Source organism: Tetrahymena thermophila, assembly GCF_000189635.1.
Source record: "Tetrahymena thermophila SB210 genomic scaffold scf_8254717, whole genome shotgun sequence".
Classification (NCBI taxonomy): Eukaryota; Ciliophora; class Oligohymenophorea; order Hymenostomatida; family Tetrahymenidae; genus Tetrahymena; species Tetrahymena thermophila.
The window spans coordinates 48414-71195 of NW_002476482.1; the positions used below are offsets into that span (position 1 = coordinate 48414).

General features: G+C 23.1%; 6 protein-coding genes across 6 annotated transcripts; 1 reads left to right on the forward strand and 5 right to left on the reverse strand. All coding sequences in view use genetic code 6, as the record gives it.

Annotated features, from left to right (window-relative positions):
* Positions 1 to 503: 503 nt before the first annotated feature.
* TTHERM_00985070 (transmembrane protein, putative) lies at positions 504 to 2597 on the reverse strand (the record flags this gene model as incomplete). Its single annotated transcript, XM_001012058.1, has 1 exon — positions 504 to 2597. One exon carries the CDS (start codon positions 2595 to 2597, stop codon positions 504 to 506), a length of 2094 nt encoding a protein of 697 aa, XP_001012058.1.
* A 750-nt stretch (positions 2598 to 3347) lies between these two features.
* Positions 3348 to 4064, reverse strand: TTHERM_00985080 (phospholipase/carboxylesterase family protein; the record flags this gene model as incomplete). The annotated part of the gene is made up of 1 exon (XM_001012059.1): positions 3348 to 4064. One exon carries the CDS (start codon positions 4062 to 4064, stop codon positions 3348 to 3350), a length of 717 nt encoding a protein of 238 aa, XP_001012059.1.
* Positions 4065 to 6648: 2584 nt separating this feature from the next.
* Positions 6649 to 8819, reverse strand: TTHERM_000985081 (cyclic nucleotide-binding domain protein; the record flags this gene model as incomplete). Its single annotated transcript, XM_012796564.1, has 5 exons — positions 6649 to 6787; positions 7650 to 7739; positions 8001 to 8090; positions 8382 to 8471; positions 8734 to 8819. 5 exons carry the CDS (start codon positions 8817 to 8819, stop codon positions 6649 to 6651), a joined length of 495 nt encoding a protein of 164 aa, XP_012652018.1.
* A 685-nt stretch (positions 8820 to 9504) lies between these two features.
* TTHERM_00985100 (Ras family protein) lies at positions 9505 to 10319 on the reverse strand (the record flags this gene model as incomplete). Its single annotated transcript, XM_001012061.2, has 2 exons — positions 9505 to 9915; positions 10215 to 10319. The coding sequence occupies 2 exons, from the start codon at positions 10317 to 10319 to the stop codon at positions 9505 to 9507; spliced, it is 516 nt and encodes a 171-aa protein (XP_001012061.2).
* Positions 10320 to 11308: 989 nt separating this feature from the next.
* TTHERM_00985110 (hypothetical protein) lies at positions 11309 to 18755 on the forward strand (the record flags this gene model as incomplete). Its single annotated transcript, XM_001012062.2, has 4 exons — positions 11309 to 12852; positions 12905 to 16676; positions 16734 to 18481; positions 18536 to 18755. 4 exons carry the CDS (start codon positions 11309 to 11311, stop codon positions 18753 to 18755), a joined length of 7284 nt encoding a protein of 2427 aa, XP_001012062.2.
* Positions 18756 to 19171: 416 nt separating this feature from the next.
* On the reverse strand, positions 19172 to 22570 carry TTHERM_00985120 (kinase domain protein; the record flags this gene model as incomplete). The annotated part of the gene is made up of 1 exon (XM_001012063.1): positions 19172 to 22570. The coding sequence occupies one exon, from the start codon at positions 22568 to 22570 to the stop codon at positions 19172 to 19174; it is 3399 nt and encodes a 1132-aa protein (XP_001012063.1).
* Between the last annotated feature and the right edge of the window lie 212 nt (positions 22571 to 22782).

A 22782-nucleotide genomic window follows, 5' to 3' on the forward strand; every position in this document is an offset into this window, starting at 1 on the left:
GTGTACAAAAATCAAAATAGCCACTAAAATATATTCTTTTAAGTGTAAACAAAGGACTAGATTACACATTAATATTTTTTGTATATTTAGACTATAAACAGAAACATATGTAAATATTATTAATTTAAATATTATCAATAGAACAACTTTATAAAAGAAAAAACCCTGCAACCTCATAAACTAATAAATGAATTATCAATCTTTATTAAATTTTTCATTTATTATTAGTTATGTTACAAATGTAAACCGCTTGATTGATTTTTGAGAGGGAATCGAAGATAATTTACAGTATTTTTTAAGTTTAAACTTGCTAATACATTTTATTAAACCAATATGGAAAGAAATATTATTTTTTTTAGTTAAATTGAATGTTTTAATTTATGTTACATTAAAAATATTTGAAATTATAAGAATTTTTTTAGTTTAATGAATAAATTTTAACAAGATAATTTTTAAATATTTTATTATAAATTTTGAATATCAAAAATGAATGATTTATTAATTCAATGTGCTTTAAGGTAAACATTAATTGAGAATGTTAGAATTGAAGATAAGAAAATAAGACCGCTTTTGAGAATTGAGAAAGTGATGGTAAAGCCAAAGCATTAGAAGGGCTCTGTGTTTGATAAAAGTTATAATTCATTTTTAGAGTCATCAATAGATTCAATTATGTTATTAATATATTCTTGAATTGCTTCTTCATTATTTCCAGTCTTTTCCCTTAAATTTTTTAGGATAATCCTGTATAAATAATTGGAAGGTTCTTGCTTTGATTATAGCAAATCTTCTCTTTAAAGATTCCTGAAAACTATTTGTATTTCTTCTAAAATGGAAATATGGTAGACAAACGAATAATTGATACATGCAGAGAAGTAGAGACAGATAGCTACACTAATAAAAGTGATAAAGAAATCGAAGGTCATAAACCAAATTTCTAACTCGCAAAAATGAAAAACATCTAGCATGTAGAGGATTAAACTAATAGCTGGATAGATAGAGTATAATAGCATAAAACTTAAATTGACCTATCCTCTTTTCCAAAATCTTTTCCCATACTCTATGGATAGTCTCCTCAACTAAACCCAATTTTTAAAGTTATTATTTTATGTCAAATTAAGAGTAGGAAGATACTTTTAGGTTTAAATGTAATTTTAATCTTTTTTTGGTTTAATAAGAAATAGCATTTAAACCATTAGATGATATATTCTATGAGAGTCAAAAATAATGTTTAACAAGAATAGACCTATTGTCACATAAAGTAAAAAGTTGAAAGCTGTCATTGCTGTTCCAACAACTGTAACAAATAAATCAAATTCTAAATATTTTTCAGGATAGTATACTAAAGTGTAGATATACCAAATGCTAGATCTTAAAAGCCCAATTAGAAACACAATATAGTTTGCTTGATAGAATTTCTAATTTTTATTGAATTATTTAATCAAAAAGTGGAGAATCACCATACCATTAAAAGATTAAGACTTTGTCTAGTTTTTATCCGTTTTTAACTAAGAAAATTATTCTACCAATTTTACAGAATTATTTCCTAGTATGTCTAAAGAGACTCTAGAAAACTGAAGAGATTCTAATTGAATTTGTTAAATTTCTTGCAATTTGTTATAAGTGTTATCATTTATTTCGTAGAAAAAACTGGTAGAAAACATAGTCAAGTCTACTTCGTTTCTTTGCTGTGCTGCAAAAAGTTCTTCTATTAAACATTAATCTGTTTGCTTTTTCCAATCAGCTAAGTAAAAATCTTTTAATTTTTCTTCTTTGGTTAATAATTTCTTTTTATAAAGGGTTATTGTCATGGGATGCAGCATCGCATATTTGCAAGATATAGAAAATATACGAAAAATAACCATAATCCACATGTTATAGACTTCGAATACTTCTACAAAAGTCTATGTTTTAGGAATAAATATATAAGCTATTGTAATAAACAAGTTTGTAATCCAAAGTACAAACTAGATGAAACTAAAATCACCTCCTAAGTTAAAGCCAAGATTCTTATAAATATAAGTCTTATTAAAAGGATAAAAAATAATAATGCAAAAAGGCCCAAATATGTAGTAAATTATATGATAAATGAAGAATTCAAAGAATTGAGACCAACTCCAAGAAGCGTAATTGCCAAACTTGCCTTAAAATTCATCTAAATTGATATCTCCTTCTAGATTCATTATCTAGTCAAAGTTTGAGCTGTCTTATTTAAAATACTCGCTATCATCTGAATACGATTAAGTATTCGTCATTTGATCAGCGTTGTACTAATCTCCATCAAAATTTTATTAATCATCTTAATCTTCATTATTTTCAATTTATTTATTAGAATTTTATCCTAGATTTATAAAATCTTTATTATTTTCTCTTGAACAATCTCTTTCTTATTTTTAAGATCTGAAACCTTATTTCAATTTTTTGATGTACTTCACCAAATCATCCTGCTCGTCTTCTTGAAAAGTTTAAGTTTTAGATCTATCAGAAGAATTTATATTATTATGTTTTTTTCTTTAATTTGTTTCACTCAAATTGTAAGATTGGTTATCATCGTTTATGGAAAGAAATCTCTCTCTTATTTCTTTATCTTAGGAATCCATAATTTAACTAATTTCCTAATATCTGAATGAAAAATTTGATTATTTTTTAAAGTCAATTAGATTATTAATTGAAAGAGTGGTCTTTATTTTATTTGGCGAAATCTTATTTCTAAGTAATCTAAAAATAATTTATCAACTTATTAATTTTGTTTAAATTTCACATAAAAGAAATTTGATGTAATTAAAGAACTTATAGAGAAAAAAGGAATAAGTAAGTAATTTATTAGTTTTGATCAAAAATTAATTTCAATGCAAACACATACTTTTAAAATACCAAAATTGGATATTTCCTATTAATTTATCATCTATATCTAAGCTTTTATTAAAAAAACTAAATACAAGTAAATAAGTAAAACAAGCTCATCAAAAAGCAAATCTTCAACATAAACATAAAATAAATATATTCACTACTGATTTTACCTTTGAATAAAAGAATGTTTGATTCAATAAGTCATTAGATAATTTTTAATATCATATTTTGTATATTTTTATTTAAAAATAAATAGTGACTTTAAAGGTCTGTAAATAGATTCGATTAATTGGTAATTTGAATTAACGATAGATAAACTTTTAACAGATATTTATTTATTAAACAATTAAATACTATTAGTAGAATTTAAATAATTATGATTAAAATATTATTAAGTATTATGTAGATGATCGAGCAGATAGAAAAGATTTAACCATAAAAATTTTTTATTATATTTTTGGTGTTGAATTATTTATTAGATTTTGATTAGTTTTTTATGCTCACTAAACATACCTAGACTATAAAGAAGAATAGAACTCCTCGAGCTTTTTATAGCCCTAAGTACTAATTGTGTGGCCACTAGTTTGATCAATAAATAAACAAAAATTATAATCTTATCTATTACTCTCTAGCTCTTCAAAAGATTGAGAAGCCAATTAAAAATTTATAACAGAGTCATTTTTAGATATTCCAATAAAAAGAGGCAGTCTATTTCTATGTTTATCATTAAAGTTGAAATTTATACCACAAAATCCTAATACTCCTCCCAACCTATGATCGAATTCTAGTCCCACTTTTAAGCTTAAGATAAACCCTTGAGAGAATCCTCCTAAAAATATCCTCTCATACTGATTATTTAGAATTTAAGCTTCAAATTAAATTATTTTTGATATGAACTCAGCTGCACTTTTTATTCCATTTTCATCATTGGCTTGCAATAAATCTTATGCCTATAAATGCTCTATATCAAACCAACTATTCATTAGGAATGCAGGTAAAGCTTTAGTTTTTATTAAAGGAGCGCAAGGCAAAACAATTTTTGTATTTTCACCAAAAGGATTTATATTATCTTAAAATAGCTCATAAAAACCTAAATGAGTATCTCCATATCCATGAAGCCAAACAACAGTAAAATGATGGTCTCTTTTTGGTTCTATATAAACAATTTTTTTTTCCTTAATAAGCTATTTTACATCTAATTTTAAATATTCTTCCATCTTTGTTTTTCTATTCACTACTTTTAATTAGGAATTAGATTTGGATTTTAAACTAATTTCTGAAATATATAGATATTATTATCTGTTCAATTAATTCATTATATATTTTTAATATAAACAAATACATTAACTAAGTAGATCTTAAAAAGATTATAACATTCTATCTACACTTATATAGATTTATTATTTTAAAATATTTATTGTCAAACATTTTACTTATAAATTAGATGTAAGGAATAAAAATTAGAAATTGGTATTTTAATTTTTATTAATTAATCTTTAAATGAATTTACTCTTATATAATGCAGTTCCTATAACCTTGTAATTAGCTGCTTGTGTAAAAGGCCAGGTTGGTTTGGAGATAAATTTAAATTTATTATTGAGTAATTGTGAATATAGAGGTTAAGAAAAGTATCATAAATATTAGAAATTAATATAAAAAATAAATTAAATAATTTTTAAAAATATGATGCAATTAAATTATTTCATTTTCTTACTTTTTACTTTTTATTAATGAAATTAATAAGTGTTAGTTTAGTGAGTTTTTGTGTTAAAAAATTTGATTTCTTAATTTGACTTTGTTTTTTTACAAACAACTTTTGTTTAAATAGAAAATAAGCATTTATAATTCATAAAGATTTAATTTACTTGATTTATAAAGTTTATTTTGTAAATTAAAATTTTAATTATTTTAATATATTTATTTCCTAACCTTCTAAGTATATCTAAAATATTTTATAAATACTGTAGGTTCTCATAAATTAACACCCTGTTAAATTAACACCCAATTATTTATTCATGAAAATTTCATCCAAAAATTGAGTAAAAAACAGACAAGGGGGTGGGTGTTAATTAATGAGAACCTACAGTATATTGTAATTTTTATTTAACCTTTGCATATTCTTTAAAAAACATTAATTTCGATTATTAATACATCAATTTATATTTTTGATATAAAAGCTTAGCATGTATGTAGTTTAATATAAGACACAAGCAATTACTAAAAGCTTTGATTGCTTGTCAAAAATGTGTGCGATTTAAAGGAATTGCTTATTTATGAATATTCAATCTTTAAATTTATATAAAATAAAATTTTTTTTTTAATTCCAATATTATTATATTTTTAAAGTATTAAAATATCTTTTATTTATCCATATTTTAGTTTAAATTATTCAATTACAAAATATTATAAAATAAATGTATTAAACTATATTATTCTAATTTTTTTTTTCTTCATGTTTTGATCATATATTTACTATCATTAGAATAAATTGTAAGACAACTAATCTCTTTGATTTAAGACACTTATTCTTTATTTTCATTGTTTCTTATTTTTAACTTTTAAAATAAATAAGTGTAAATTACTAATCAAAATTAAGAATAAAATGTTTATTAAAAATATTATTTTTAATCAGTAAATATCAAACAACATTATCAAGAATAATAAGAAAAATAAATCAAATAAAAAGCAATTGATAAATAAATAAATTAAAAGAGTTTTATTGTTTTAAATTCATTTTTATAATAAAAAGTATCGTAATCCAAAATAAATAAACTTTTCTACGAAAGAGTGAGCGTTAAGTTTGAGAGATTAGTGCACTTTTTTAAAGCAGAACCTAAACTTGATGCTCCAATCTCGCTAATTTAATTCAACCTTTTTAAATATCGAAGTACACATATAAAATATATTAGTTAGTAAGAGAGAAAAAAAAAAATGAAATAATAAGAAATGATTAATAAATAATAAAAGCAAAAGTTGAAAATAAAAAATGAATTAAACTAAGAAGGAAAAAAAAAACATAAGCAGAATAAAAAGAAAAATAAATTAAATTAAAATTAATAAATAAATTAAAGAATTTTATTGTTTTAAATTCATTTTTATATTAAAAAGTATCACAATCCAAAACAAATAGACTATTTTTACGTAAGAAAAAGTGTCAATTTTGAGAGATTAGTCCACTTTTCTAAAGCTGAACCTAAGTTTGATACTCCATCATCACCAATTTAATTTTTACTTTTTAAGTATTGAAGAAAAAATAAGTAATTAATAAACTAGTAAATAGGAAAAATTGAAGAAATAAATTAAAAATAAATTGAAAATTACAAAATGAATTAAATTAAAAAGGAAGAAAAATAAAAATAAAATAAATAAGAAAAATAAATCAAATAAAAAACAATAAATAAATTAAAAAAATTTTATTGTTTTAAATTCCTTTTTATATTAAAAATTATCAAAACCCAAAACAAAATAAACTGTTTTTACTAAAGTGAAAGTATTAAATTTGAGAGATTAGTGCAGTTCCCTAAAGCAGAACATAAGCCTGATATACCTTCATCACCAATTTAATTCTAACTTTTTAAATATTGAAATAAGAATAAATAAATAGTTTATTTATTATTTAATTAGAAAATAAAAAATATGAAATAATTAATAAATTATAAATTTAAGAAAAAGTTAAAAATTAAAAAATGAGCTTATTTAACAATGAAACAAAAAAACATAAGCAGAATAAATAAAAAAAGAAAAGCAAATCTAATAAAAAGCAATAAATAAAAATATTAAAAGAGTTTTGTTGTTTTAAATTCATTTTTATAAAAAGTATTATAATTCAAAATTAATAAACTGCTTTTACTGAAGAGAAAGTTATAAGTTTGAGAGATTAGAGCATTTTTCGAATGCAGGACCTAAACCTGATGTACCTTCATCACCAATCTAATTACAACTATTTAAATTGAAGAAAATATATAATTAATTAGTTATTTAGAAGGAAAAAAGGAATAAAAATGTGAAATAATAAGAAATTAATAAATTTATAATGAAAGCAGAAGTTGAAAAAGAAAACATTAGCTAAATTAATTAACAATAAATAAAAAAAAACACATCCAAAATAAAAAAGAAAAATAAATCAAACAAAAAGATAAAAAATAAGCTAAAAGAGTTTTATTGCTTTAAATTGAATTATTAATTAAAAAATATAACAATCCAAATAAATAAACTATTTTTACGAAAGATCAAGAGTCATTTTTTAGAGATTATTGAGTTTCTGAGCTTCTGAGTTTCTGAGATTTTGCGTTTTTGAGTTTCTGAGTTTCTGAGTTAATTTATTAGTTTGTTAGTTTACTAGTTTCTGAGTTTTTTGCGCACTTGAGCTTCTTTCAGAGTTTCAATGTTTTTTTATGTTCAAATGTTTCAGTGTTAGTGTCTAAAGTTATAATAAACTAAAATTAAATTATATAAAACTATTATTAAATTTTTTATTTAAGATGTATTCTGAGTGCATATTTATGTGCGAGTATTTCTATTCTATTCTATTCTGGACCAATTTAATTTTAACTATTTAATTATTGAAGAATAAATATTTAAACAATTTGTTATTAAGAAGGAAACAAAGAAGAAAAAATATGAAATAATAAATTAATAATGATAGAAAAAGTTGAAAATCAAAAAATTAACATGGAAGAAAAAAAAAAACAAACATAATAAAAAAGGAAAATAAATCTAAAAAAATAGTAAAATAAATAATTTTTATTATTTTAAATTCATTTTTATATTAAAAAGTATAACAATCGAATAAATATTTTTACGAAAGAAAAAGTGCCAAATTTGTGAGATTAGTGTACTTTGCTAAAGCAGAACCTAAGTTTGATGCACCAATTTCACCAATTTTATTATAGCTATTTAAATATTGAACAAAAGATAAAAAATTAACTTGTAGTAAGAAGAAAAAATGTTAAATAATAAGTAATAAATAGATTTATTATGAAAGCAAAAGTTGTGAATGAAAAAATGAGCTAAATAAATAAGGAAACAAAAAAAATAAACTGAATAAAAAGAAAAATAAAAAAAATAAAATCAATTATTTAAATAAATTTAAAGATTTTTATTGTTTTAAATTCTTTTTTATATTAAAAAGATAACAAATAAACTATTTTTACGAAAGAGAAAGTGTCAAATTTTAGAGATTAGTGCACTTTTCGAAAGCAGGACCTAAGCCTAATGTACCTTCATCAACAATTTAATTATAACTTATTAAATTGAAGAAATAATATATAAATAATTAGTTAGTTAGTTAGTTAGTTAGAAAGAAAGAAAAAAAGAAGAAAAAATGTGAAAAAATAACGAGTGAATAAATTAATAAAAAGAAAAGTTGAAAATAAAAAATTACTTTATTTAACAAGGAAGAAAAAAAACAAAAGCAGACTAATAAAGAATAAAAAATCAAATAAAGCAATAAATAAATTAAAAGTGTTTTATTATTATAAATTCATTTTTATATTAAAAAGTATCATAATCCAAAACAAACAAACAATTTTTACGAAAGAGAAAGTGTCAAGTTAGAGAGATTAGTGCAATTTCTTAAAGCAGAACCTAAGTTTGATGTACCTTCATCACCAATTTAATTATAACTTTTTAAATATTAAAATAAATAAATAATTAATTAGTTAGAAGGAAAAAATGAAGAAAAATATTAAATAATAAGAAACGCATACCATTTGAAACCATTTTTAAAAATAGATTTCAAATAAATTAATAATGAAAGGAAAACTGAAAATAAAAAATGAGCTAGATTACTAAGGAAAAAAAAAATAAAAAGGAAAAATAAATCAAATAAAATGTGAAAAATAAATTAAATGAGCTTTATTGTTTAAATTAACTAATTATTTTTACCGAAGTTCAAGAATCAAGTTTAAAAGATTAGTACACTTTTCTAAAGCAGAACATAAACCTGATATACTTTAATCATCAATTTGCATTTAACTTTTTAAATTTTGAAGAAAAAATAGAGTATTAATTAGTTAGTTAGTTAAAAGTAAAAAATAATAAAAAAACATGAAATAAATAATAAAAATGAATAAATTAATAAAGAAAGCAAAAGAAAGCTGAAAATGAAAAGAAAGGTAAAGTAGTTAAAAAAAATAAAAACGAGAATGAATCTCTATTAGAAAAGTAATACTTAAATTATTAAAAATAAAAAATAATAATAATAATATTAAATATACCTTTGAATAATATGGAGAACCTAATGAGATTAAAGTGAAGAGCTTAAAAACTTTTTTTATTATTAACAAGTAAATTTTTTTACAATCTATTTTTAAAAAAGTTTTTAATAAAATTAAAAGTATATTTATATATTTTAAAAAATACCTCTATTAATTATTTTACTAATATTTTTTAATAAATATTTTAACTCATTCTTTTAACATACAAAAGAGGATAGATTTATTTTCATTTAATTAATTTTATTTGTAATTTTTCATATTTCTATTTTGTTTTAGATAAAAACAAAGATTTTCATATTTGTTTGAAGTTATCAAATTCAAAATTATAAAATTGAATTCATTTTAAAATCACTTTTATGAAACAATTCTATTAAATTACAATCAATAACTTAAAAAATTTTGTTAAATTAATCAATAATAAATTTATAGAGCAATTTACTCATTTCTTTTAATATGAACAAGTTTCAAAAAAGCTTATTCTTTAAATGGTTTCTTCTATAAGCTAATTATATGCTTCTTTTATATTTACATTATATTTTGCAGATACTTCAAAAAATAAAATTCCATAAGAATCTGAAAAAGATTTTGCTTCATTAAAGCTAACTTGTCTATTAGAATATTTGTCTAATTTATTTCCAAGCAGAAGGTAGGTAAATTTCCTATCCTAAATTTTCGTTGATTCGAAATAATATTTAGTCATTTCTTCAAAAGAATTTCTGTCTGTAATATCATAAACTAAAATTAAGCAACCACCTTTCAAAAGTAATCTAAAGTAATTTTTCATAGTAACAGCTCCTTGTATTTCTTCACCTGATGTGTCTATTTAAGTTATTTATAAATTCAAACCACACTATTTTTATATTTATTTATTGGTTAGTTAATTCAATTGTAGGTTTTGGCTTAATCATTTTATTGAAAACAAATATTTTAAAAATTTATTTTTGTTTAATACCTGAATAAAGGTATTAAATTGTTTTAATTAATTAATTAATTTTTATTGATTATTATTTAAGGAGAAAATAATGATTAAAATCTGAGTAAGCAGAAAAATTTTAGTTGTATTATCTATCAAAAGTGAGAGAGAGAAGTAAAAAAAAATATTTCAATTAAATAAGCTACTTTTTTTATATCATTCTGATAATAAGGTACTTAATAATCAATTCCACAATACCTTTGAGCAATAGTTGATTTACCAACAGCTAATTCTCCACCAAATAAAACAATTATAAAACCTTGTTTTCTTATTTACTCCATTTTCTATTTTGAATTGATTAAATCTTTGATAATTAAATTATTTATAAAAAATGTTGATCCTTTTAAAATTAAGGCATTTAAAAAATAGAATATTTTTCTATATTCTTATATAAATTTAATGAATAATAACTTTAAAAAATCTTCACTGATTAGTACGTACATCAAGATTGTGGAAACGCAAGAAATTAATTACAGGATTAACTAGATTAATTATTTGAATAGTAATTTTATTTTAATTTCTATAACAAAACTTTTATTTTATTATTTTTTAATTTTAAATTTTATATTAAATAGATTTTTATTTGATAATTATTATATAATACTTTATCATTTTCAAAATTAATTAATTATTTTAAAAACAAATAATTTCCAAATATTTTAACTAAAATTAATTTTCTAAAAATTTTTATTAATTTTAAAAGTAAAATATTTTTTTTATTTTTTAGAATAAATAATTGCAAATATAAAAATAATTTTATTTTTTCAACTTTTTAGAATAAAAAGTTTTAAATTAGAAAAATAAAATCCTTATTTAAAGATAAGAAAATCTTTTGGTTTTATGAATGGGAAGATGTAATTAGATAGACAGACAGACTGGTTTTATTTAATAATAATAAGCATTTTAATTTTTCAATATTAAAAAATAATGAATACTTTTTAATTGATTTGATTACAAAATTTAAAGAATAAACTTTGCGCCAAAATTTATTTAACAAATAAAAGGATCATTTATAAAATTGAATTTGAAATTTAAAAAATCATTGAAAGGGAAATTAAATAAAAACGCAAATTATAAATAAAACACGCAAAGTTATTAAATATTATTATCATAATCAATTAATAAAATATCCTAACACTCCCAAATTATATTTATAATTAATATAGATAATAATAATTAAAGCGATTATAAACTAGGGATATAGGTAAATTTGCAAGGAGATAATAACAATCATTAAATACTTATAGACCAGTCAAATTATTACAAAAGCATGGAGTAAGAAGATTTGTTTTCATCATCCTCAAAAAAGTTTAGGAAAAACAATCATAATGAGGATGAAAGCGTAGACATGATAAATATGGACTATGATAGTGGCATTAAAGGATAGAAAAACTAGCTTAGAAAATACATTGAGGACTTCGCTCGCTTGGAAGATATAGAATAGAAGCTTGATGAATTGTAAGACTCTTTAAGCAGCTTAGATCCAAACGTATTGATAGATTTGACTAGTAAGTTGAATATTGGTAAAGAAATACAAATGGAAGTAGCTGAGATGATGCAAAACATAGAGGATAATAATTAATATTCAGCTTATTTTTAGATAAGTTTTGCTGAATTTAAGAGAGCTTAAGAAATGCTCGATTAAATGCAACAATATAAACTCAATATGGTGAGTGAAAGCTAATAACTCACGTTTCTTATATAAATAAAGGAATTCTTAGAAAAACTTATGAAAGCTTTAAAGATGACTGTTAATGTTGGAAGAAAAGGTGGGAAGGAAACTGATAAAGAAATTAAGTAATTTGATGAAAATTTGAAATTTATTTAAGCGGGTATTTTATCAGATGATTCTTTGGGAGAAAAACTAGAACTTGATTAACTTAATGGATTGTATGTAGATTTGCTCAGCGCAATAGATTTAGCATAGAAGCTACCTGAAAAGAGTCGTAATTCTAAGATTAAATTAGTGAAGTTTTTAGAAGATAAATTTACTGAAGCGATTTGGATCAATAAGGCAACTGACCTTAAAAATAGTGACACCACCTCAGTCATTTAGATGTCATTTTCTAAATTTAATGATCTTTTAAGATAGGTGCCAAAAGAGAATTAAAAAGCATAGTAGCTCTTAAAAGAATTAGATGCTATGAAAGAAAAGTATCTCGCATATGCTAATTTATTCAAGGATTTAGAAACAATAATTGATGAAAAGAAAATTAGCTTTTTACCATCAGATTAGTTAAAAACTCTTTCAACTAAACTATAACAGGCATCTTCTAAATACAAAGAAGTTCCTTATGCTCTTAAATTAGATTTGAAGCAAAAGTAGCAATTTGTAGAAAGGATTTAAGATAGTATTAATTGGTCTATAAATGCAAAAGGTATACTTGAAGAAAGAGTGCAAAATGTAGAAAAGTTGGAATAGATTTTAATAGAGCAAACTCAAAAGCAACTTTAACCTTCCTAGAAACTGCTAATAAAAGACATAAATGAGAGAATTTCAGCTGTGAAAAAGTGCGATTCTTAACTCAACTAAATTAAAGAATAAATTGAATAGTATAATTAATCAAAGCAATAGGAATAAAAGAATAAATATTAGGTATAAGTTTTTATTGAGCTTTTTGATACTTACAAGGATTTAAATCAGTATATCGAACTCGAGTCTCAACTCAACTAAGTAGAGGACTTCCTTAAAAAGTATTAAGATGAAGAGTTTACCATTCTAAAGCTAACTAAGAATTGGATGAGCAGCTTAAATGAGTAGAATTTGGAATTGAAGTCTTTTAAGTCTGATTTAGAAAATGTTTCATCTTTGATGTAAATATTTTTAACATTATTTATTTTTTTCATTAATTTATTAAATTTTAAGAAAAAAGAGTATTTTCGAGTGGAATAAATATGAAGCAAATATTTAAGGCTTGGAGCTTGCAATATAGATAAAAGAGATAATTTAAACTAGTTAAGAAGAATCAATGAACGAAAAGAGTGATATGATTGATGAAGACAAGAAATTGAGTTGGAAAAGCGTCTTGCGTTTAAAAGAATAATTAGCAGCATTAGAGTAGAAAGACAACTATGTTATCAAAAATTTCGATGGCAGAAATGTCTTTTTGAAATCGATAGAAGACTATTAATTAGCCAAATAGGATTTAGATAATATAGGTAAGAAGAGCATTACTTAAGAGAGATTCGATGAAATATGCAGCATTATACAAAACACATTTATTCATTCTCCTAATGATTAGCAACGCTTAATGAAAATTAAATAGTTAAAGGAAAAAATCTATAATGAAATGAGAGAATTTGAAGTGTGCTATGTCAAAAAAGAGAAGGTGGACATTAAGAGAATATTTGATGTTTTAGAATCAATTAAATTGAGTGGATTGAAGTTGGATGATAAAAAAGTTTAATTAGAAAAGAAGATTCACATTGCTAATTAAATAATTAGAATTGTTAAGACTTCAGCTAACTTTGATGTTGACAAAATTATTGAGCAGTACAATAATTAGAGTGTTTAAATAGAATAAATGGAAGAAATGATAACAGAAAATAAGCAAGTGAACAATGATTTAGAGGATTTTTAAGAAAAAATCATTTATAGCTTTGATGACTATGAGGATTTAATGGAAATATACTAAAAGATAGGTTCTGTTAAGCTTCATTTCACTAGAAAGAGACCATATCTGTTATTGAAATAAAAGATTTTCTCGCTTTTAACTATATTGATATGGAAGAGCTGGTCAGAAAACAAACCCTTGTTTGGATTTAACTACAATTCTCTCAAAAGTATTTTGAATGACAGCGAGTTGTATGACGAATTTATAATTCTCAATAAAGCAAAAATTAAGCAGTTGAATATTTTTACTTAAGAAAAGCAATAAAAAGCTTAAATGCCTAAGATTTAAAGAAATTCTTAGAAAGAAAATGAAATGCAAATTGAGGATTTACCATCAACTGAGACAAAAGTAAAGAAAATCGAAGAATTAAGTGCTTAGGAAATTGTTATGGACTTGGAAAAAGACAAAGAAGATATTGAAAAAGATAATAAAGATGACAATGAAGAAAAGATATATTTGGGAGATGAAGAAAACAACAATATAACAGATGAGCCAAAAAATGCAAGATAGTAAGAGTGTGGTGGAGCTGAAGAGCAAATAATGTAACAAGAATTAAATTAATAAGAAGAAATTGAAGAAGAGTTGATAAGCTAAGAAAAGAAGCTGAAGAGTATCTAAGAAATAATTGTCGATGAGAGAGTGCAAGTAGAGATTTCTATCTTAAAAGAATGTAGAGATTTAATAAAAAGCATGTGGGATCAAGTCATGAAAAGAGTCAGATATATCAGAGAAGCTTAAAAAAGTGCTGAAATTGAGAAGCTTGAAAATGAGTATGCTTATCAATTAGGCTGTGTTGATTTGATGGATATATTAATCGAATAAAAAATATTAGTTTAAGGTAAAGAAGAATTATATGAATAGGAGTAGCTAAAAAAGAAAAAGCTCGAGGAGCAACAAAATCAAATGAAAGAACAACAATACCAAGCAGCATAATATTTTGCTTAAACTTAATTACAAATACAATAACAAAAAAATAATAACAAGACAATGAAAAAATCCTAAAATGTAAATTAGAGTACTAATGTTGTTTAAAGTTAGACTAATTAATAAGTACCAAATTCATCAGATAGTGCTGTTGAAAAGATTTTGGCAACTTAGAGCTTTGCCCAATTCGATCAAAAGAAAATAAAAATTGCAAAAAAAATAATAGGAAGCATGATTTCAAATCCACACTATAAAGATTTGAATCACAGAATTATTGAAAACACAGTGAGTTATTTAATAAAAAAAATAGTTTAATTTTAGTATACATAAGATTATATTGAGTAAATATTTGAGTTCTTTAATGAGCTTAAAGAAGATGTTTATTTGGCTGAGCAATATCGTAAAGAATCATTTAGCTTTAAGTCATTCTCCACAATGATGAGACTATAATCAAACAAGCTTTAAGACAATATTAAAATCAAAAAGAGAAAATTGAATGAAGATTAATAGCAAGTTAGTTAATAGGGATAAGAATTAGAAATTTAATTGGAAAAGCAGTAAAAAGGTATTAGTTTAGATGATGTTTATTGCAATACTGTTAAGAAAGCTCCTTCTAAAATTATTGATCACGATGAATATGTTAAGCTAAATTACAGATTCAGCAATACTCAAATAAAAGATCCACTTTTCAAAGAGTTTTATCGTCTTTTACAAAGCAAGGAAACTCTAGCTTAATTCAGAAAATATTAACAAGAGCTATAAAGAATAGCTGGAGAGGCTGATTTTTAAGCAGGGTAATATAATGGAAATGAAACAGAAGAAGAGGACGAAGAAGAAGAAAATAAGAAAAAATCAATTAAATCATCTAAAAATAAGAGCAGTCTTTCAAGCATAGGAAGTAAATCAAAATTAGCTGGATAATTCTCTTCAGAGGACGAAGAAGATTACTAATAAGAAATAATTTAATCTCATCCATCTGTTTTGAAATACATCAAAGACGACAGAGTAAAGAAACTTATTGATCCCATTAAAGAAGAAGAAATGGATAGCTTTATTGATTTTTGCAATAACCAACTTCGTTAAAAGTTGACAAAAGAGCTAGGTCAAATCAGAATCATGTACAATCCCTTAACTAATGATGAGGAATACATAAAGCACTAAAAAGGTAGCAAAAATGATGCTTCTGGCTACGAAACTGATGACGGAGATGAGAAAAATAAGTACGATCCTGAATAAATAAAAAATTAAAAGAACATTTACAGTATTTATCAAGGCTAAATCCACCTCCGTCCTGATACTAACTAGGTACCTTTAGAGGTCACATGCATAATAGAATCCACTGAAGCTTTATTAAAAGAATGTCCTGTTTTTAAGTATGGGGATATGATCAAGTAGAGCGGAGAATCTGAAATGCTTGAAACAAAAGAATTCCTCATCAGATCTTACAAATGCGAAACTATTCTCTCACTGTTTGGCTCAATAGAAAGCGATAACGAAGAAGCTCAAAAATAATTAGATTCACTTGCTTAAGATCTAAAGAATAGAGACAGAGTTTCTATAGCTTTATGGAATACAGCAACAAAAATGTACATCTTCCACAAGAAATTGTTTGAAAGAGATCACTGTGGAAACAGAATACAAAAGAAATTAAATCTCTCTTCATCTGAATTGTGCTTTGCTATAATTTTTAAATCAACTAGTTGCAAGCCTGAAGAGATAGAAAGTATTACAAAAATAACTGACCCTGTTTTATACGCTTAGTCTCCTTCTGACTTTTTGGAGTTGCAAGCAATTAAAACTGCTCAAAAAAGAGAAAATGAAGAATTCAGAGACATGAACAAAGAAAATCTTTTTGACAGTAGCGAAAAACCAAAATTTAAAAAACCACTGCCAAAATACAAAAAAGATACTGTTCTTAAAATTTATTTACCCTTAAAGGAGAGTGAATCTAATATTAAAGAAAATTAGTCAAAGAACACTCTTAGTCTTCTAGTAAAACCAAGAACTAAAGAAATTGAAAAAAAAATAGAATATGCTGTTCAAAAGCATCAATTCTAATCTAACTTTGTTAGACAGCAGCCACCTTTGAGAGTTACCTAAGTAAAAAATTAATTATTCATTATAAATTTATGTTTTATTTATTATTTATAAATATAGACACCAGAATACAATCCACAAATAGATGAAATATTAAGGAGAAGAGTATAGGGAAAAAGAACAGGAAAGAAATCTATAATGCTTGATGATTTAAAGTTAAAAGTGAAGGATCCAAACAATTAAAAGCCTAATTTACTTGAATAATCACAATTTAATGAAATTTTACCAACAACGAATAAGAAGTTTTCAATGAGTAAGAAGAGTGTTACTATTTCTGATAAAATACAGGAAGAAGAAGATTTATAATAATAGCAATATAATGATGATTTAGGTTATAATGATAATGATTATGGTGGCATTAATGATTACTAAGAAAATTAATTTTAAGAAGTTACACCTTTCGAAGTGAATCCAGTGAGAAAGACAGAACTCTCATCAGTTTCATCCTTACATTACAATAAAAGTGTTTCTTCTAAGCAATCAAAAAGCATTTTAAGCAATAAAATGTCTTCTGTTTCTTCTTTAAGTTCTCAATATAAAGATAACTTTAACAGAAAGCCAAAATCATACATTGAAGAAGACTACTTAACCTAAGTAAACACCTACTAGAATTCTAGATAGCCAAAGTAATCTGTAATGGCCTTAATGGGATAAGATAGCAACAGCGAATAAGAAGAAGAGTAAGAAAACCAAGACTATTTGTAAAAAAAAGTTATAGAACAAGCAAATAGAAACATGCAGTTATTAAGTGAAGACTCTCAAACACCAATTTATTCAAAGTCTAGTATTTCTTCTCTCTCTGAAGAATCAATGGCCAAAAATAACTAAAAACTTTAAGAACTTGCATCGATTTTAGATTAGATGAAAACAAATACTGCATAAAACGAAAGAAAAGCATCTACATCCTCCATTTCAGTTTCATAGTTTGAAGGAAGTCTGAATGGCGATTCCAATTTTTCCAAAGTTTCTTCTATTAAATCTAGAAGACCATACAGCACAGTTTCTAAGAACACATTAAAATCAGTTAGTTATAACGATGAATCAAATTAATAATTCTAAGAAGACTTCTAATTAGATTCACAAGAAATGGATCAAGAAGAACCTTAATACTATCACTAGAATAATCAATATTAAAATAAGTTTAATTTCAATAATAGAAATAAAATAGCTAATAACTACTTAGAACCAGAAGAAAGTGATTACAAACCAAGTGATATTTCTTCTTTGCCAAGCAGTGATTAGAGCAATAGCAGATTTGCATAACCAAAATTCACTAGCTAAGGTAAATTCCCATAAACAAAGTTGTAATTCTAAAAGAATAGCAATTATGACAACAAAGAAAACACTTTTTACAACAACTAAAGAGATCTTGAAAATGATGGAATTTTAACTCCTTAGCTTAGTCTCTCAAAAGACTCCTATTCAAAATTATCTGTACCTTCATTGAGTTCATATAGCGGTAAGAGATCACACAACACATTTAATTCCAATTAAAACTAACCTGCTTTCAACAAGAGTTCTAAGTTTTCAATCAGCAGCTATCACAGTAATCGTACACAGCAATACTCTGAAGACTTAGACTATGAAAAACAAACACCTGTTCTTGAAAATTTTGTTAATAACACTTTTAGAAATGATAATACTGCCTAAAACTTCAATAGTTCTCGCAACTTCAACAACAACAATAATAATCCAACCAATTACCAAAGACATCAATAAAATAATTCATACTAAACGAATAATTAATCCTAAAGAAGACCATTAAATACCCAACCTTAGGCCTACATATATGAGCAAGACAGTTATCAGTAAGCAATTTTATTTATTTAATTAATTATTTATTTATAAATATTTTATTGTAGATATAATAGCAAAGTATTCAATAAATCCATGTAGAAATCCATACACAAAAACCAGTCAGCATTTAACATATAAAACTATTACAATGAAGATGATTAACAATAAAGTGAACCATCCTCTATTAATTCAAAAATTTACGAAGAACAAATTCTTGATTTCCGTGACTAATTAGATAGCTTGCTACAAACCATTAAGCATAAAAAATTTATGCATTAATAATGAATAAATTTTTGAATATTTTTAATAAGAAAAAGATAAATAATTGTGTTTAATATTTAAACTTTAAATAATTTATATAAAATATATTTATAATTAATATTTTGTCTGTTATTCGAGTGTGTCAACTAAAAATTATATAATTAATAAATTATAAGGTACCTTATATCCTCATAAATTCATAAATTGCACCATTTTAATGCAGGATCACTTTTTAATATTTTATATGCATATTATTCTTTAAATATAAAATAAATGGGTGGGTTTGTAAAAAATGTGTATGTATGATTTAAAAATAGTTAATTTAGAAAATTAAATGACTAATAAGCAAGCATAACCAAAAGAATAAAAATAAAATAAAAAATACAATTAGTAATAAAATTACTTGTAGATTTAAAATTAATAATTTTAATTGTGTTCATTCAATTACTTTATTATTTTTGTTGTTGTTCTTGTAAATTTTTAATTTAATCAAATAAAACTAAAAATTATTTATATTAATCTTCATTGATATCTTGTTTTTCATAATTTTTCATATTTCCAAATTAAATGTAGTAGTTCTTATTAAATAGCTTAATAACTTTTATGAATTTGCAATTATTGGGTAAATTGTCATCTTTAGCAATATTTTAGTAATACTCTTCCTTTTATTTTGGAGTCTGTATGTTTTGAGGAAATTAAAATCCTTACATAAAGATGTGTGTGCTCATTTGGTTTTACTCTTTAAAATAAGATTAAAGAATGGTTTCTTTAGTAAATTAACTGGCCATTTGATATTTAATTGTCTGGAAAAATTTCTTTACTTATGAAGTGATATCAGTTAATTACTCATTATAATCTGGTTCTTTGATTTTCAGTGGTTACGATTTATAAAGTTATTATTACATTTAATCTTCTTTATCTATTTTATATTATTGGCTGTAATTTTTATAAAGAGGCTTGACAAATTCTTAATTTTATTTTAACTCTTCTTATTGTTTAAAAAATTATTTTTCTTAAATTTAAAAATCTTAATTTAAATTTTATTAATTTAAATTTTATTGAATTTGCTGATTTTAATTTTATTAGTTTTGATAGTTAATTTATTAGGTTTACTAATGCTAATCTGTAACTTAGAATTGCTTTTGCTAATTAAATTAATTTTCATTCTATTAGATTTAATTCTAATTCTAAAATTTTTATGAATATTATTGCTGTTAGGTTTCTTAGAATTACTTTTATTAATTAAAAAGTTATTCATTGGAGTTAATTTAGTTTTAGTTATAAATTTATTATGTTTGTTGTTGCTATTACTATTATGTTATTTAGAATTACTATTATTAAGGATAGTTATTTTAGTTTTATTAGTTCTAATTATTAAAATGCTAGGTTTATTATTGTTATTTTGTTATTTAGAATTATTTTTATTCATTTTAAGGAAGCTCATTTGAATTTACATACAAAGTTTACTATTTCTAGTAAAAATTTTGTTAATCTTATTAAGCATTTTAATTAGTTATTAAATTTGGTGTTATATTCTATTAATTTTAGTTTTAAATTTATTATGTTTGTTGTTGATATTACTATTAAGTTACTAAAAATTATTATTATTATTAATCATTCTAAAATGATTATGTTGATTATTGCTGTTAGGTTACTTAGAATTATTTTTATTAATTAAAAAGGTATTCATTTGAGTTAATTTAGTTTTAATTATTAATTTATTATGTTTGTTGTTGGTATTACTATTATGTTATCTAGAATTGTTATTATTATTATTACTATTAATTTTAAGGCTAATTATTTTAGTTTTAGTAGTTCTAATTATTAAAATGCTAGGTTTATTATTCTTATTTTGTTATTTAGAATTATTTTTATTCATTTTAAGGATTCTCATTTTAGTTTACATACAAAGTTTACTATTTCTAGTAAAAATTTTGTTAATCTTATTAAGCATTTTAATTAGTTATTAAATTTGGTGTTATATTTTAATTTTATACTTAAAAAGTGTGTGGTAGATTTGCTTAATTGATATTTTAATCATTCAAATTATTGTTGATATTATAGTTAGGATTTTATTGCTATTGATAATTTGTGTCATTTTAGCAATTGTTTGCATTATTAAATTGAATTGCTTAGTGCAAATATTATATTTATTGGTATTGTAGAGTAAACTACTATTTAAAATCTTAAATTTCATTGTTTACAGTAAGCTGATTTTCATTTAGTTATTATCTTAACATTTCAAAGTCTTGTTTTAATTACTAAAAGTTGCTGTTGTATGTTTAACTATCAACATATTTATTTGAAAATTAATTGATTTGCTATTAGATTTTTTAATCTAACTAATTAATATAATTATCTGTCTTTTACATCTAAGAGAAAATTGATGATTCTATTTGTTAGATTTTTTTAAAGTTTTACTCTTACTAATTTGCTAGATTTTGAATTTTTTAGTTAAAATTCGTACAAAATTAATTTATTTAAGTAGAATTAATTACTTAGCCACTAATTTGATTCATTTTTTATTCTAATGATAAAATCTTTTGTTACATTTAATTTTAACAATCTATAATTAGTTGATTTTGATTCTATTATTAAATTTAGTTATGATTATATTTTTTTTAGGCTAGTGAATACACATAATTGAAGGGTAGTAGATAGGAAGAATATTAGTTAACAGGGATAAAATTACCACATTTTATTTACTACAGTTTTTAGTAATCTTGTGAGCTAAGAGGATCGAAAAAAAATTCAGTTTTCAAAATCAAATTTTATGGATTCTAATTAATTAAATCTTCAAATTGTTGCAATATTTAATCTGGGTCTGCCCTCTACCATGGATAAAAAGCTAAAAGAGATTTTAACATTTAAACAATAGGATTTTTCAATTTAAAGTGGTCTAGCCAACTAAATTGCATATTTTATACATACTCGTCTGAGAACAAAAGATGATAATAATTGAAATTAGAATTATCACATATTAAATTTAGCAAAATTAATCCAGCAGCAAACGAATCTGTTTTAAATGATTGCTTAGACTCAAATTATGTTTGTTTCTTAATCATTTTTTTGATGTTCTCATCCATAAGCTCAGGAGCAAAGTGATAACAATTTCCTTCAATGGATGAGGCATATTTATTACTGAAACTCTATAATTGATAGGATAAACCAAAATCACTCAGTTTAAGTCTACCATCAAAGCCAATTAATATATTGTCAGGTTTTAAATCTCGATTAATCATTTTATTATTTTAAGTAAATTTTAATCCTTTCATAAGATCAATAAAATACTAAATGAACTAGTTTTCACCTAAATGGCCTATCTATTCTTTCAACTCACTTAAGGTGCCAACACACTACTCTAATTGGATTAAATAAAATTTATTGCCTTTAACACTCTTGAAACAATATACTACATTTTAATTCCTGTTATTAAGAAGCACTTGAGCTTCAAATTCTGCCTTTTTTAATTTTTCAGAGTCTATTTCTTCACTATCATTTTTACAAATGTTAAAACATTTAACAGCATATCTATTCATATTATGATCTACACTAGAAAATACATAAGATTAGCATCCAAATCCTATCAGTTGCGAATTCTTTAATGAGAGATATTCCTTAATTTCACTTTTTGCTAACTCTATTTAGTCTTGATTTTTTTTAATTTTACTTTCAAAATTCAACTCCATTTCTAAATTATCTTCATTGTGCAATTTATTCAATTTCTACAATGAGATAAAATCATTTTCTAAAAATTAATCTTCTTTCTTCAATTTCTAAATGACATAATTCACTGCTATGCTTAGTGTGCTTTCTTTTGGTTGACTTTAAACTTGCATTTTTCAAACGAAATTAATTAATAAAAATATCTTCAATAAATAATTAACCGGATATAAATTTGATTAAATTATTATTCTAATTGCTCTTTTAAAAGAAAACCTCTAATAATGAAATTTGCATATAAAAATTAACATTATTAATAATTTAATAAAAGAATATAAAATTGTTACAACAAATAAATATACCATTGAACAAGATTTCTTTAGATATT